Source organism: Panthera pardus, unplaced genomic scaffold, assembly GCF_024362965.1.
Source record: "Panthera pardus isolate Hobbes unplaced genomic scaffold, ASM2436296v1 HiC_scaffold_17, whole genome shotgun sequence".
Taxonomy (NCBI): domain Eukaryota; kingdom Metazoa; phylum Chordata; class Mammalia; order Carnivora; family Felidae; genus Panthera; species Panthera pardus.
In genome coordinates, this window is record NW_026526732.1 from 87,540,552 (window position 1) to 87,558,681 (window position 18,130).

Genomic DNA, 18,130 nt, shown 5'->3' on the forward strand with positions numbered 1-18,130 from the left:
GGCAGAAGACATGAATAGACTCTTCTCTAAAGAAGACATCCAGATGGCCAACAGGCACATGAAAAGATGCTCAACGTCACTCCTCATCAGGAAATACAAATCAAAACCACACTGAGATAACACCTCACGCCAGTCAGAGTGGCCAAAATGAACAAATCAGGAGACTATAGATGCTGGCCAGGATGTGGAGAAATGGGAACCCTCTTGCACTGTTGGTGGGAATGTAAACTGGTGCAGCTGCTCTGGAAAACAGCGTGGAGGTTCCTCAAAAAATTAGAAATAGATCTACCCTGTAAGTCAGCATTAGCACTGCTAGGAATTTACCCAAAGGATACAGGAATGCTGATGCATAGGGGCACTTGTACCCCAATGTTTATAGCAGCACTTTCAACAATAGCCAAATTATGGAAAGAGCCTAAACGTCCATCAACTGATAAATGGATAAAGAAGTTGTGGTTTATATATACAATGGAATATTACGTGGCAATGAAAAAGAATGAAATATGGCTTTTTGTAGCAATGTGGATGGAACTGGAGAGTGTTAAGCTAAGTGAAATAAGTCATACAGAGAAAGACAGATACCATATGTTTTCACTCTTATGTGGATCCTGAGAAACTTAACAGAAGACCATGGGGGGAGGGGAAGGGGAAAAAAAAAGTTACAGAGAGGGAAGGAGGCAAACCATAAGAGACTCTTAAAAACTGAGAATAAACTGAAGGTTGATGGGGGTGGGAGGGAGGGGAAAGTGGGTGATGGGCACTGAGAAGGGCACCTGTTGGGATGAGTACTGGGTGTTATATGGAAACCAATTTGACAATAAATTTCATATTAAAAAATAAAATTAAAAAAATTGTTGAAATGGTAACAAAGGATTCAGAATATTTCATAAACATGGTTGATACACCAGTAACAGAGCTTGAGAGGATTGACTTCAATTTTGAAAGAAGTTCTATTGTAGGTAATCAAACAGCATCTCTGCTACAGAGAAATCTTTCATGAAAGGAATAAATCAATGCAGCAAACTCCACTGTTGTCCTGTTGTAAGAAATTGCCACAGCCCCCACCTTCAGCAACCACCACCCTGATTAGTCAGCAGCCATAAACATCAAGGCAAGTCCCTCCACCAGAAAAAGCATTACAACTTACTAAAAACTCAGATGATGGTTAGGATTTTTTAGCAGTGAAGTATTTTTTAATATTTATTTATTTTTTGGGGGGAGGGATAAAGAGAGAGGGGACAAAGGATTTCAAGCAGGCTCGGTGCTGACAGCAAAGAGCCCAATGCAGTGGTCGAACTCATGAACCATGAGATCACAACCTGAGCCAAAGTCGGACGCTCAACGATGGAGCCACCTAGGTGTCCCAGCAATAAAGTATTTTTAAATTAAGGTATACATATTTTTTTTTGACACAATGCTAATGCACACTTTATAGACTGCCATAGAGTGTAAACATAACTTTCATATGCACTGGAAAATCAAAACAATAATGTGACTTGCTTTACTGCCATTTGCTCTATTGCAGTATTCTGGAACCAAACCTGTAATATCTGTGAGACGTGTCTATACTCACTTATCAGTGGTTCTTTCTCTAAATTAGGGTCTTCTGGTGCATCAAAACGACCTTCTGGTACCTTTGGCTTCTTATGAGACTGTTTGATGGGTTTGGATTTTTCTCCTTGAGAACTCATTTTCCTCACGGAACAACACACAAGTGGTGATCCTAGAGAGTGGAGACAGTGAAAAAATAGGAGCTGCTTATTTATTCTACTTTAAAAAATTAACAATTTATTTGTTTTTAGTTAATACACTCACTTTGATCAAAGTTCAAAAAGTACAAAAGGACATATAGCTAAAAATCTTCCCTCTATCTTCCAGACAGGCATTTCCCTTACTTGGAGGCAACTAATATTATCAGTTTAAAAAGAAGAGCTCTGAAATAAATTAACCATTATCAAAATCATAAAAACTTCTAATATAAAATACTGATTCCTGTCTGAAGCGATGCCCAAAATATCAGAAATGAGATCATTAACAGTAACTAAATAGTACAAAGTTTAATGACAGGATTTACTATTTAAATCGCAAGGGACTTGTGATTTAAATATATCTTAATCCAGCCTAAATGTCCATCAACTGATAAATGGATAAAGAAATTGTGGTTTATATACACAATGGAGTACTACGTGGCAATGAGAAAGAATGAAATATGGCCCTTTGTAGCAACGTGGATGGAACTGGAGAGTGTTAAGCTAAGTGAAATAAGCCATACAGAGAAAGACAAATACCATATGTTTTCACTCTTATGTGGATCCTGAGAAACTTAACAGAAGCCCATGGGGGAGGGGAAGGAAAAAAAAAAAAAGAGGTTAGAGTGGAAGAGAGCCAAAGCATAAGAGACTCTTAAAAACTGAGAACAAACTGAGGGTTGATGGGGGGTGGGAGGGAGGGAAGGGTGGGTGATGGGTAGTGAGGAGGGCACCTTTTGGGATGAGCACTGGGTGTTGCATGGAAACCAATTTGACAATAAATTTCATATAGTGAAGAAAAATAAATAAATAAATAAATAAATAAATAAATAAATAAATAAATCTTAATCCTAATTAAAATATATTTGAATCCTAATCATGGTCTTCTTTTCCTGCCAATTAACATTTAAAAATGTATTAGGCATTTACAATATAAAAGTGAGATCACTTTCACTATAGGTTATAAAGAGAAAAGCTGAACAACTTTCAGTACTATGAAAGTTATGCAACCCTTGTCAAGATAATGTTCAAAAGGCTAAACCACCCTGAAAAAATGACCTCAGGGTTGGGTTTTCAACTTTCTAAAGGAATGGCTCCAAGGCAAACCAAGGTAGGGACCAGTTCCAGTTCCACCACTGTGGTTAAGTGGAATAATGGCTTCTGAAGATCAGAGCCTAATACCCAGAATCTATGAATAAGTTAGGTTCCATGGTAAAGGAGAATTTAGGTAGCAGTTCGAATTAAGGCTACTCATCAGATGACCTTGGACCAGGGCGATTATCCTGTACTATCTGTGTGGGTCTGCTGTAACCACAAGAATCCTTAAAAGGGGAAGAGACAACTGGAAGAGAGAACTAGAGAGAGAGCAGTATGAAATACCTTGATGGATATTGCTGGCTTCGAAGATGGAGGAAAGGGGCAATGAGTCAAGGAACTGTAGCAGCCTCTAGCAGGTGGAAAAGGAAGGAAATAGATTCTCCCCCTAGAGCCTCCAGAAGGAACATAGCCCTAACACTTTGATTTCAGTCCAGAGACTTCTCACCTCCAGAACTGGAAAATGTTTTAAGCCACTAAGTTTGTGACAATCTGTTGCAGCTGCAGTAGGAAACTAATACAAGCACTTACTAGTTGGACCTTTGTCAAGCGACTTACAAAGTCGCTTTTTTTTTTTTTTTTTATGTTTATTTTTGAGAGAGAGAAAGAGAGAGAGAGAGGAAGAATGTACACGGGGGAGGATCAGAGAGAGAGGGAGACAGAGGATCTGAAGCAGGCTCTGCGCTAACAGCAGAGAGCCTGATACGGAGCTCGAACTCACAAACCCTCAGCAAACCCTGAGTATGTGACCTGAGCCAAAGGCACCCCAAGTGACTTACCCTTTCTAAATCTGTTTCCTCCTGTCTAAATTGAAGGTAAGAGTACCTATCTCATGAGTTGCTAAATAGATTAAATAAGACAATTCATGCATAGCACTGAGTACTGTGACAAATTTTATCTATTATCATCATAGTATTATCTGGAAGCTCCTGGTAGCATTACATATAATTAGAATTTTCTTTCATTATATGTATTTTATTCATATTCTAGTTATCACTACATCACCCTACCCTCTACTTTAAAAAGTTATATAAACATGGGCGCCTGGGTGGCTCAGTTAGTTAAGCGTCTGACTTCGGCTCAGGTCATGATCTCGCGGTTCGTGAATTCGACCCCCGTTCCGGGCTCTGTGGTGACAGCTCAGAGCCTGGAGCTGCTTCAGATTCTGTGTCTCCCTCTCTCTCTGCCCCTTCCCCATTCATGCTCTGCCCTCTCTCTCAAAAATAAATAAAACATTAACAAAAATTTTTAAAAATTATATAAACAGAATTATAAAAAAATAAAAAATTATAGGGGCGCCTGGGTGGCTCAGTTGATTCAGTGGTTCAGGTCATGATCTCACAGTTTGTGAGTTCGAGACCCACGTCAGTCTCTGTGCTGACAGACTGGAGACTGCTTTGGTTTCTGTGTCTCCCTCTCTTTGCCCCTCTCCTGCTCACATTCTGTGTCTCTCTCTCTCTCTCTCTCTCTCAAAAATAAACAAACATTAAAAAAAGTTAAAAAAAATTATATATAGGGGAGCCTGGCTGGTTCTGTCAGTAGAACATGCAACCTTGGAGTCATGAGTTTGAGCCCCATGTTGGGCACAGAAATTACTTTGAAAAATTATACATATATATATATATATATATATATACACACACACACACACACACATATATAATGTGTGTATATATATATGCACACATATGCACATATTTATATAGATGTGTGTGTGTGTGTCTTTTTATACATATACACTGTTCACAGCCAACTTGGAATTTATATAAGATTTGTTTGTAAGATTAGATAAAGTTAAAATTACATACAAACTGTATTAGCAATTTCAAAATAGTACATCAGGCTCTTCATTTGTTTATCTACTGTATGAGTGAGTAGAGAAATTATAGTTTGACCAACTGGAATACAAACTAGCATTCTCCCACAAATCCAAGAGCCCACAAAACACAAATATTAAAAAAAAATATATAACTGAATGTTTTAATAAAGCTATGACAATGATCTACAGGATTAATATAGTTTTCTCCCATCTACATGCTCACTTATATAAATGCTTCATATTTATGATATTAATTGGCTGAGAAAAACTCTGCCCCTCCCCCACTCATGCTCTGCCTCTCCCTCTCAAAAGTAAATAATAAAACATTAACAAAAATTTTTAAAAATTATATAAACAAAATTATAGAAAGTTAAAAAATTACAGGGGTGCTTGGGTGGCTCAGTCCACAGCCAACCTGGAATTTATATAAAAATTTCTATATACATTAAAATGAAAACATGTATTTATTTAAAATTTTTATTTATTGACTTAGAGTACAGATCATTTTGCCTTCAAACTCCCACTTTAGTATCTAAGCACATATTGCATTTTTTCTTATGTTCTCATAATAATACTTAAACATATACTAAAAGGCTAAAGAGAAAAACTGGTAATAACATCTTATAAGGCAGCATTTATTTTAATTTTTTTTTTTTAAATTTTTTTTTTTTCAACGTTTTTTTTTATTTATTTGTGGGACAGAGAGAGACAGAGCATGAACGGGGGAGGGACAGAGAGAGAGGGAGACACAGAATCGGAAACAGGCTCCAGGCTCTGAGCCATCAGCCCAGAGCCTGACGCGGGGCTCGAACTCACGGACCGTGAGATCGTGACCTGGCTGAAGTCGGACGCTTAACCGACTGCGCCACCCAGGCGCCCCTTTAATTTTTTTTTTAATGTTTATCTATTTTTGAGACAGAGAGAGACAGATCATGAACGGGCGAGGGGCAGACAGAAAGGGAGACACAGAATCCGAAGCAGGCTCCAGGCTATGAGCTGTCAGCACAGAGCCTGACGCAGGGCCCAAACCCATGGACCACAAGATCATGACCCGAGCTGAAGTCGGACGCTCAACCGACTGAGCCACCCAGGTGCCCCAGCATTTATTTTTATTTAAGAAATGGAAAATATAGAAATCTGAGTTTCTGGTTATATTAACATACTTCATATAACAATCTGATCTTGATTCATTGTGATTAACTATTTAGAAAAATATTATATTGAAAATTTTGGTGAACATGGACAATGCTCAATTGAAAGATATTTCCACTCCAAATCATGGGCTTTTTTGTTAATTAGTCACTTCTTGTCTGAAATATAGGATTCTTTAGCATTTGACATCAAAATATCCCAATTTAGAAAGTTTGGCCATCCTCCACAATAGAAACTTCAGTCCATCATCTGATGTCCAACTATCTATTCATCTACAAATCTGTTACAAATTTGTAAAGCATGAAAGGTTGTGTGTAAGTGGTGATAATTCAGTGATAATACAGATTAGATCTAAATTGTGGCTAATGACTGACTAGACTGTGCATCGGGTTACTAAGTAAGTCTATGCTACTGTACATCAAATAACTCACTTTGAAGCCTAAAAATCAGCAAGTATTTAACATATACCAATAGCCACCTGCTCCTGTGCACTCAAGCTCAACTCAATACAATAAAATTAGCACTTTTTGTTTAGGTTTGGTTGCTTTTGCAAATCAAAAAATCTCTTAACTCAAAGCTTGAAATGATATTCAGTGTAAAAATTAATCTTGGTATGTTCCAAATCTGTAGAAATTCCTAAGCACTTATACAAAATCATAAAAATGGCACAAAATATAGTCTTGGCTGCCAATTATAATGCAGACAAAATCTGAAGCTAAAAATTTTTCCTCTTGGGGCACCTGGGTGGTTCAGTCGGTAAAACATCTGACTCTTGGTTTCAGCTCAGGTCATGATCTCATGGTTTGTGAGATCAAGCCCTGTGGTGGGCTCTTCGCTGCCAGCTCAGATTCTCTCTCTCTCTCTATCTCTCTCTCTCTCTGCCCCTTCTGCTCTCTCTCGCTCAAAATAAATAAACAAAAAAATCTTTTTCCTCTTAAGTGATACAGATATACTAAATGTAAATAATACAAGTAATAAATATGTGTTAAATGCCTACTATGTGCCAGGCACTGTGCTAGAAGCTAAAAATAGGACATCTCACTAGAGCTCACAATTATCTGATGGGGCAGGTGTGACTGTCTTTAATTTGCAGTAATTCTGTTCAATATGAACAAAATCATTTCCTGAAAAAGTGGCATTAGGTCAATGTGGTGGAGACTGCTAAATGTCTCAAGTAGCCACTTTTCCCTTCTTCCGTTTAGTTCTAGGATTCCCACTCCCACCTTGTTTGCTATTAAGCTGAGCATCAGACCACTCACTTAGAGATTACATTTCTCAGCCTCCCTGCAGCCAAGCATCCATGTGTCCAAGTTGTGACCAATGGGTTGTGACCGAAAATGATATGCGTAAATTTTAGGTTGCCTTAATTTTGCAACAAGCTAACTGCCCTGGATTTCTTTTCCCATTTCCTTGGGTTGTAATATAGACATGGCAGGGACCCAGCTTCAACCATGCAGATGTGGACAAAATCCAGAGCAAGGTGATACTTAAAATATTTAATAACTTGTATAGACAGTGCCCATTCAGAACGTATGTCCAACCATTCAGAACATAGGTGTAAATAACTAGTAAAATTCTACTACTGTATATGAGGCTGATCATCGGCATTGCCCTACAGATGGTGGAGCAATGAGATGAAAAGAACATGGATCCCCGAATTACCTGTCAAAGCAGAGGTGTCCTGCCTGTCCCATCAGCAGAACCATTACAGCAGCTTGGCCCCTTGCTTCAGTAATACAACAAAGAAGTAAAAAAAAAAAAAAAAAAAAAAAACAACAAAAAACTTGCAAACCAAGGGCATTAGAATCACACGAGTCCCAATGACAGCAACACCACTTATTAGCAATGTGGCCCTGACAAAGTTACTGTATGTATCTCACTGAGTCTGTTTCCCTATTTACAGAATGGGGGTACTTCTACTTATCTTGCAGGCTAGTTCAGAGAAATTAAGTAATGCATATGTCTCTATGTGCTCACACTGAGTGTAATAATAACTTGAGCCTAATTCTAGGACACAAGAGTCAATGTACAAAAGGGTTTTTGGTAAGGAACAGGAAGGTAGGTGTGTTGTTGGAAAAGACAGAAGAGTTGCAAAGTGTAGAACTTTACCTGTAGAAAAAAAAAGTTGCAAGGAAAAGCTAAAAAACCAGTTTTCTCAGGGGACTCTGAGATCAGGGAGGCCTACGTTGAACTATTTTTGCAGACAGGTAACAGGGTGACAGAATGTGGAGAATTCCTCTCATTTCTGGACAGTACAAGAGAAGATAGGGACATCGTGCTCTTTGGCACCCACAAACTTTATAGCTTTGGAAACGAGTCCATGCACAGCAACCTGGCAGTCATGGTGACAGTGAGACACATGTGAGTAGCTTGATGGGCAGACAACAAGAAAAAAGGGTCTATCAGATGATAAGGATTAGCAAAGAGGTGAAGGTGAGCCCCAGAGCCACTCCTATGGATTCTGCCTGTCAAACAACAGTAATCAGTAAGCATCAGTAATTACTAAGCATCAGTAATTACAGCTGACCCTTGAGCAAACAAGTTTGAACTGCACAGGTCTGCATACACATGGACTTTTTACAGCACAGTACTGTAAATGTATTTTCTCTTCCTTATGATTTTCTTAATAACCTTTTCTCTAGCTTTAGTGTAAGAATATATAATATGTGTAATCTGCAAAATACGTGTTAATCAACCGTTTACATTATCCTAAGGCTCCCGTTCAGCAGTAGGCTTTAATAGTAGTTAAGTTTTGGGGAAGTCAAAAGTTATACGTGGATTTTTTTTTTTTAAGTAGGCTCCACGCCCAGCATGGAGCCCAACGTGAGGTTTGAACTCGCAACCCTGAGATCAAGACCTGAGCTGAGATCAAGAGTCAGACACTTAACCAACTGAGACATCCAGGCACCCTAAAAGTCATATGTGGACTTTTTATGGTACAGGGGTTTAGGCCCTAACCCCCAAATTATTCAAAAGTTAGCTGTATATTAATGTTAGTATTACATTTTGGCCATCAGCAAGCTTCTGACTGTATCAACTACATGGGCAATAGCTGACAAACTTAAAGCAAAAATTATCCTTTGAGAAACAAAATCACCACCATAAAGCCCATGTCTTCTTCATCAAGGGGTGATATGGCCTTATCCAAAGCTTATTCGGAACTGTGTTTACAAGTACATTACAAGAAACAAGATGACCTTTTTTTTTTTTTTTTGAGAGAGAGAGAGAGACTAGGTGCAAGTGGAGGAGGGGCGTAGAGAGGAGAGTGAGAATCCCAAGCAGGCTCTGTGCTGACAGCACAGAGCCCAATGCAGGGCTCAAACTCCCCAACCGTGAGATCCTGACCTGAGCCGAAATCAAGAGTTGGACACTTAACCAACCGAGTCACCCCAGTGCCCCAAAGATGACCTTCTAAAAGAAGAAATAATAGGGGCCCCTGGGTGGCTCAGTCAGTTGAATGTCCAACTTTGGCTCAGATCATGATGTCACAGTTCATGGGTTCGAGCCCCGCATCGGGCTCTGTGCTGACAGCTTAGAGCCTGGAGCCTGTTTCAGATTCTGTGTCTCTCTCTCTTCCCCTCCCCCACTCGTGCTGTCTCTCTCTGTCTCAAAAATAAATATTTTAAAAAAAATTTTTTTAATTATTTAAAGAATAATAAAAGCAACAGAAAAAAATGAATTACTGTTAAAAAATTAAAACAACAAACAACTTTTCAGAACTTGTTTCTGACAGTTTGATAAATTAGAGATGCCAAAAACCTACAGCTATAAAACATCTAAAAAGGTTGAAAAATATACAAAAATTTTTTAATCAAAGAACCTTTAAGAAAGTAAATAATGAGAAACTAACAAAGCAGTCCAGTGAGGTAACCAAACACTTAAACCACCATATATCCTGTGCCTTTCTCACCTAGAGTTTAGGGTACAGAGCTCCCAGGACAGCAGGGAGAGGAGTCTTTTGAACCTGAGCAAAACAGAAAGCCTATCAGAGGCCAAGACTCAAGGAGGCACAGCACTCAGAAAAGTAATTGAGCCTGAAGATTTTAATGTGCATATAAAACACCCGGGGATCTTTGTTAAAAAAGCAGATTCTGAGTAGGTCTGAGTGGCATCTGCATTCTGCATTTTAACAATCTCCAGGTGATGCTCATGCTGCTGGTCTAAAGAACAAGGAGCTAGAAAAAAACTTCCAGTTAATGAAGAGAACTGTGAAGGAAGGATAAGTGTCCATCTCAACCTTGGTTCTGAGTGGATGTGTAAAAGAAGCCTTCTAGAGATTTTGAAAGTACTGGCTGACCATACTTATGTTTATGTATGCCTGATTGCACGCTATCTGCACGGTCGAAAACCCCCCGAGGGGAATACCTTATATAAAGTGGACCCAAGTCTAAAGTTGAGGTGCCCCGGTCACATGGCAAAAGCAGAAGCAAATCCTCTGAAAAATACTCTCTCAACCCATGTCTCATGTAGGTCTCACAGAGAGAATCTCAGGAAAATATGTGTGGAAACAAGCCATCACAAGCAAGAGTCAGCAGAATCAACAAACAGGGCCAGACCATAAAGATTCAACATACTGAAATCACTGACATCAGAATATAAAATAACTATTTAATGTGTTCAAGGAAAAAAAAAAAAGCCAAAAAAAGGAGAAATGAGTAAGAGACTATGCAAGACCAACTTAAAAAACACAGAAACTTAGAAATATAACAATTTAAAGTTAAAGCTCAAACGAAGGGCTAAATAGCAGAACAGATACAGTTGAAAAGAGAATTTGTGGTCTAGAATTTAGTTCTGAAGCGATTATGCAGGAAAAAGCATAGAGACAAAGATGAAAATAACCAAAGAGAAGCTCACACATGTGGAGGATAAAATGAGAACGTCTAACAAATGTTTGTTTAATCATAATTCCACAAAGAGATAATGGAAAGACCATGAGAAATAAAGCAGACAGGAATCTTCAGGTGTAGGAAGCACAAAGAAATGCCAAATTAAAGGGGCAAAAAAGTACATCTAGAAACAAAGTAAAATGAACAATCCCAACATCAAAGGAAGATCTAAGAAGACAGATAAAAGAAAGATTACTAATAAAGGAACAAAAATTGGACAGATAACTTCCCCATAGCCATAATAGAAGCCAGAAGATAGAGCTATGAGAAAATGATACACCCATTCAAACCACCTTTAAAAAACAAAAAGTAAAAGAAACCAGATCTTTGGATTAAAAATAAGATATATATCAAAAAGAACACTAAGAAACTTTACCACAAAAGACTGTCATGAAAGGAACTTCTAAGCAATTTACTTTAAGAAAGTGATCCCAAAGGTGAAGTGTGAGATAAGAATAGAGAGAAAATAAAAGTTTCGTTCATTGACTGTATAAAACCATTAACAACTGTGATGTGGGATTATCAAAAGCACAACCCATTCCAACATATACATGAGAACTCACACATATACACACCTAAAAGGGTGAACAACAAAGGTAGAGGGTGAGTGCATTCAAAGCATTTTTACACCTTGTAATGTTTAGGATAAGGTGTTAACTTTAGACTTCCTTAGGTATGCATTTCAATTTCAAGGATAACCAATAAAAGACAATGTATATCTCCCAAACCAGCAGAAGGAAAAAAGATGGAACAAGAAAATATTTAACTCAAAGTATGACAAACAGAAAGTGAAAAAAGATGGGAGAAATAGAGCCAATTATATCAATAATTATGGTTATAAATGGACTCTTCAGTTAAAAAGGTATAAACTTGTCAGACTCCAAAACAAAATCCAGCCACATGCTGTTTATGTAACAAGCACCACACCATGTTTCTAAAACAAACAAAAAAAGAAGACCCATTTTATGGACTGAAGGTTTGAGTTCCCCTCACCACCCTCATTCATATGTTGAAATTCTAACCCCTGATGTAGTGATATTAGGAGGTGACCCCTCTGTGAGGTAATTAGGTCATGAAGTGGAGCCCTCATGAATGGGATTAGTGCCCTCATAAGAAGAGATAAGAGAGCCTGCTGTGGCCTTCTGCTCTCTGCCATGTGAGGAGACAGTGAGAAGACGGCCATCTGCAAACCAGGAGTAGGCTCTCACCAAAGACCAGATGTCCTGGCACCTTGATCTTCCTAGCCTCCAGAACTGGGAGAAATAAATGTCTGATGTTTAAACCACACTGTGGTAACTTGTTTTTGTAGCCCCAACTATGCCATGGGAGATGCGCCGTTTCCATGTTTTGTTTAGTTTTGTTTTAAAGAGAGAGACACACAGAAAATGGAAAGAAAATAACCACAGTTAGAGAAGAAAATGATAACACAAACAAAAGACATAAAAAAGTAAGAGATTGGGTGCCTGGGTGGCTCAGTCAGTAAGCCACTGGCTGCGTCCTGGTTTCAGCTCAGGTCATGATCTCACAGTTTGTGAGTTGGAGCCCTGCATCGGGCTCTATGCTGACAGGGTGGAGTCTGCTTGAGATTCTCTCACTCTCCCCCCCTCTCTGCCCCTCTCTAGTTTGTGCCCTCTCTGTCTCTCTCAAAATAAATAAATAAACTTAAAAAAAAAAAAAAGCTGAGAGCATCAACAAAACCAAGAGTTGGTTCCCTTATGAGACTAAAACTACTGTAAAGTATTTAGTTAGGCAAATATGAAAAAAAAAAAAAAAAGAGACAGAGAAGGCAAAATAAATAATACGAAGAAAATAGATTCCATAATGGGGGGAGCCCAGATGGCTCAGTCAGTTAAGCATCTGACTTTGGTTTAGGTCCAGATCTCACCGTTCATGAGTTCGAGCCCAGTGTTGGGCTCTGTACTGACAGCTCACAGCCTGGAACCTGCTTTGGATTCTGTGTCTCCCTCCCTCTCTGCCCCTACCCTGCTCACACTGTCTCTGTTGCTGGCTGTCTCTTTCTCTCTCTCAAAAATAAACAAACAGGAAAAAAACTTAAAAAGTAGATTATATAATGAGAGCAGAAATTTTTTAAAAAGGGAACTTTATGCCTATATAATCAAAGTATACAAAATGAACAATTTTCTAGAAAAATTTAACTTATCAAAACTAAAAGAAAACCTGATAAACAATGCAATAACTGTCGAAGAAATTACATCAGTAATTTAAAATCTTCCCTGGAGGAGCACATAGTTTTATAGTGAGTTATACCAAACACTCAAGGAATAAATAACCTCTTTAAGCAAAATATAACAAAGACAGCAAAAGGGTGGAAGACTCTCGAATTTGATTCTCGAATAGAGGCTAGAATAACTTAATTTCAAAACCAGAAAAGGAAATTGCAAAAAAGCAAAATTACAGGCCAATTTCTAAACAAAATATAAACATATCAAATCCAACATATTAAAAATATAATCATTATGGTATGCCTGGGTGACTCAGTTGTTTAAGGTTTGAACCCCACATTGGGCTCTCTGATGTCTGCACAGAGCTGGCTTTGGATCCTCTGGTCCCCCCCCCCCCCCCCCCGCCCCTCTCCCCTTGTGCTCTCTCTCAAAAATAAATAAATAAAACTTAAAAAAATATATAATCATGATCAATTTGAATTATTTTCTAGGAATGCTAGAGCATTAGCAAAATCTACAATTCACCAACTCACCAGATTTAAAGGAGAAAAATGATATAATCACTGAGAAGATGAAGAAAAATGAGTTCAGTAAATTTCAAGATTTATTGTCTTAAAAACCAGACAAATACATAAACAACAACAAAAACCCTTCTAGACATAGTATAGGACTTCATTAACCTGATAAAGGGCACATCTACAGCTAATATGACACTTAAAGTATGAACACATTCCCTTTACAATCACAAACAAGATATCAACATGTTACTGTAAATCTGAGCAAGGAAAGAGAAAAAAAAGATATAAATATTAGAAAGCAAGAAACTAGATTTTCATTACTTGCAGATAATATAAGTGTCTACCTAGCATACATACCCTCCCCACATAGCTACAAATAAATTATTTAATAAAGTAATTTAGCTAGGCTGCAGGATACAAAAGCATTAATAATTCAACTATGTATCTATACATAAGCAGCAGTCAGAAAATGATAATTTAAAAAATTATTGAGAAGCGATCAAATCGCAACAGGAACTTTTTTTTTTTAAAGAATTTGATATGCAAAGCAGATATGTAAGAAGAGCCAAGGCACTTCTGAAAAACAAATGGGGGCATTTACCCTATTAGATATTAAGACTTATTATAAAGGTATGGTTATTAATACAGCTGATAAATATCAGCACAGGAATAGACAAATTGATGCAACTGAAAAGGAAACCAAGAAATAAACCCATGCATATATGTTCATGTGAACTTGATTTAAGACAGCTGGCATTGTATCAGTGGGGGAAAGGTCTACTATATGGACCAGGACAACTGATTATTGACATGAAAAATAAATGAAATTGGTTTCCTGCCTCACACCATATATAAAAATCAATCCTGGTAGAATAAAGGCTTAAATATAAAAAGCAAAACTATGGTCCTTTGAGACGAAAGTATAGGAGAATAATTCTGACTTTAGGGCAGAAAAGGCTTTCTTAGACAAGATCACAAAGCACTGACAATAAACAAAAGATCAAGACAAAATTACAATAAAATTATGATTATCTGTTCATCAAAAGACAACTTTCTTTTGAAGATGTGTGATTGTACATGCAGAACCATTATTTTACTGTGCTACACTGCATATAATTTTTTTTAAAGACACCATGGAGTGACAAAAACAGCCCCAAACTGGGCTATTTGCCACTTACATAACCAAAAAAGGTTTAGCATTCAAATATATGTAAAGAATATCAAGAAGAAAGATAAAAATGGGGGTGCCAGTTGGCTCAGTCGGTTGAACATCTGACCTGGGCTCAAGTCATGATCTCATGGTTCAGGAGTTTGAGCCCCGCATCAAGCTCACTGCCGTCAGCAGAGAGCCCACTTTAGATCTTCTGTCTCCCTCTCTCTCTGCCCCTCCCCTGCTCGCGATCTCTCTCAAAAATAAACATTAAAAAAAATCCATTAAGAAAATGAAGAGATTTCACCAAAAAAGCTAATATAAATATTTGAAAAGATGTTTAACTTCTCTAATTGGATAAGTTAAAAGAGAAAAGGAATTTAGCTAGGATACTGGATATAAAACCCAGATTTTGCCTAAAGCAAAATCACAATGATCTACCATTTCAAAACCCTATTCAGGCAAAAATCAAATTTTCTGATGATTATCGAATATTGACAAGTATGTGGAGCAAGAAAAACTCTAATACACTGCTGGTAGGAATGTAATTGCCAGTAGGAACAGAAAATGCCTTTACAACTTGGCATCACATTGTAATACTGCAAAGGCCTATACCATAGGTTCCAGAATTCCACTCCTTGCATGAGAACACCCATAACTTATGCAAGAATGTGTAGCAGCCAATCTTGGTGTTTCCAGAATTACCCAAATGTCCACTGAGAAGAAGAATGGAAAAACCATACGATATATTCTCACAACTGAAAATAACTACAACCTTACACAGCAACATAGATGATTCTTAAAATACAGTGTTAGTAGGAAAAAAGCAAGTAAAATACAAATGGTAAGAAGCCATTTCTATAAAGATCAAAAACATGTAAAATTACACGGCTGCATCAGGAAAAAGCACACAGGTTGCTGTTTAATAACAGAAATATTCTGTTTCTTAAATTGCAAAATGGGTTCATAAATGTAAGCTGTGCTTCATAACTTACTCGTGTTATACATGTTTTGGGTATCAAATACCTCATTCTTAAGTTTTTAACACAAGTGCAAAAGGGATGGTGAATGAACACACAACAAAATGTGCAGTTATTACCTTGAAGGCTGGATAAAAATGGGACTTTCACTTTCTGTATTATTCTTTCCTGGAACATTTAAATGTTTACAATTAACAAGTAATATATCTGGGGAGAAATGAATACAGAAAACAAACTGCATAGAAATCTGGGATTCATTAATATGAGAAGCAGTAATTCTGTTTTCAACTTACACAATTTCTCCAGGATGCCCTCAATGAAACTAATTGTGGTTAAGTTCAAAATATTGAAAAAAGCTTCCAACAAAAATAGGTTAAAAATGTCAGTTTTTACTGAGAGCATACATACTTCTTTGTAGTTAACAATTCGACTTCATCTAATTTTTATTATACTAATTTGCTACCGTGGGGCGACGTCTGCACTTTTCCAGTTTTTTTAAATACAGTAAACCGCTACATTTTTTGATGTAAATTAAATAAGTAAATGAAAGTAAATGAATGATTCTCGTTCCCAAGGGCCGTCTTTTCCATTTTTTTTTTTTTCACGAGCATCAAAGCGTAGTGCGCCCTGAGAGCTCCAAAGTAAACAACCTAGAATGTTTGCTGCCCTTCCAGACCAGAGCAATGACCGGAAGGACGCAGGTGTCCAGGCTCTCGAAGGGCTGGGGTGATCTTCTAGCCCTAGTCCCAACCCTGAGCCGGGCGGTGAAGGGACCTGCCCAGGACCAAGACGTGCGTGGCTGAGCTGAGGAAGAGAAGCTCTGCAACACCCAGCACCTTCAGACTCCCGACACACACGCGGCTTCCCCGAGGGAGGCTTTTCTCGCGGCGCTCGGCCTTCGCGACCCCGCCCGCGACCTTGGCCCCGGGGCCGGGCGCCTTACTTGCCGCTCTCCACGCGGTGGCCGGGATGTAGCCAAGCAACCGAGCTAGCCTCGTTACAGTCATGATGCCGACTCCCGCAGCGTCCTCTGGGCCCAGCAGAGGATGAAGGAGCAGGAAGAAGGAGCCAGAGGCGCAGTTCGGAGCCCAACCCACAGGCGGGCCGGATCTCTCGTGAGGCGGGGCGTGCTTGAGATTGGGTGGGGCCTGCGTAAGGAGGGGCGGGGCGTGCGTGTGGCCGGGAGGGGCGGGCTTCCAGAGCTCTTCTAGGAGTCTGTGCTCCAATCCTGGGCTGTGTGCAGGAAAAGGCGGATGGAGAGGGTCAGCTTTTTCGCGAAGAGCGACTCAAGCTACCCTGACCTTCCTGGTGATTAAAATCCCAAATCATGGCTGAAGTTGGATGAGGGAATAATTCCGTGTATTCCTCTTAATCTGAGGCAGAGGTCTTTTGAAAGATCTCTTTTATAGTATACAAAGATAAAAGTACCTTTTACTCTTTTGCCCGTGTAATAGTTTTCTTTCCCCTCAATTATCTTTTGTTTTTTAAATATCTAGTTGTTCAGTGCACTAATTCGTGATTTCTGACTCATTGACCAGATGACCTGAAAGATGACAGTTGTGAATGAAGTGCAGAGCAAGAGAAGGCTTGCCATCTGGTTCAGGCTGTAGTGGAAGGAGCCCTGCCAATTGGCCCTTGAATTCCAACAGTTGCAGTGGTGTTTGGAACATATGTGGCAGATCAGGAGGCTTTATGTAACTTGTGGAAATCTTTACAGAATCACAGTGCAGGTCCCTAGATTTTTTATTTTTCAGAAAATTTTTTTGCTAACTATTGGGTGCTGGTAATGTCTGACAGTGTGACATTAGGGGGCTATGCAATCTGAGTTTCTCATCAAGAACTAGGAGTTATCTGATCCTCCTAGATAAGGAGTCCTTTTACTAAGAGTATTATATACAGATCAGGGCCGGAAACAAAACTCAAGCAATTTTTATTAGCAGGTAGCTCCCACACATACATTTGACCCTTAGTTTATATATATAGCTTAACAACAAGTTGCTTGTGACTAGTTGACTGAGGAAAAAATTCGAAGCTGTTACACAGATGGCTTTGCTAAATATACTGACTCAGCTGTCAATGGACTGCCTTGGCATTTAGAGCCCCATTTAACAGAGGCCCTGAAGGAACAGGGTGGGGGAGGACAGAGAGATGCCTGGGGGAGAGATCCTCTCAAGAGGCTAGAACTTTATTTTGTACACTTTGCCTTCCCGGAAGGAGATATGGCTTGAGATAAAGCTCTAAAGATCTACATCACTTCATGGGCACTGGTTTAGTCAAGTGGGCAGGGACTGGGAATATAAAGGTATTGGAATAGTCCTTTGGAATAGGACCTCTCAGAATCACTCCAAAGCATAAGAACATTTGGATCTTGTTGCTCAATTAAAAAAAAAAAAAAAAAAAAAAAAAAAGGCTCCCATTTCAGAAGGTCTCTTAATCAGAACAAGATTACTGCTACTTACCTATCACTCCATCACATATACCAAAATTTCATATCTTAAAACAATAAACACTTATTCTCAGTTTCTATGGGTCAGGAATCCAGGAGCCAGTGTACCTCTGGCTCTCTGGCTCTAGGCCTTAAGGGAGGCTGCAGTCAAGG

At 38.7% G+C, this 18,130-nt stretch overlaps 1 protein-coding gene across 1 annotated transcript in view; it reads right to left on the reverse strand.

Annotated features, from left to right (window-relative positions):
• Nucleotides 1–16,649, reverse strand: part of SDHAF4 (succinate dehydrogenase complex assembly factor 4) — a 30,703-nt gene extending 14,054 nt beyond the window's left edge. The window contains exons 1-2 of the mRNA XM_019417675.2: nt 16,475–16,649; nt 1,574–1,723 (exon numbers count right to left, since the gene is read on the reverse strand). Coding sequence (XP_019273220.2) covers nt 1,574–1,723; nt 16,475–16,538 — 214 coding nt within the window. The 5' untranslated portion in view covers nt 16,539–16,649. The remainder of the gene's footprint in view (nt 1–1,573; nt 1,724–16,474) is intronic.
• Nucleotides 16,650–18,130: the final 1,481 nt, after the last annotated feature.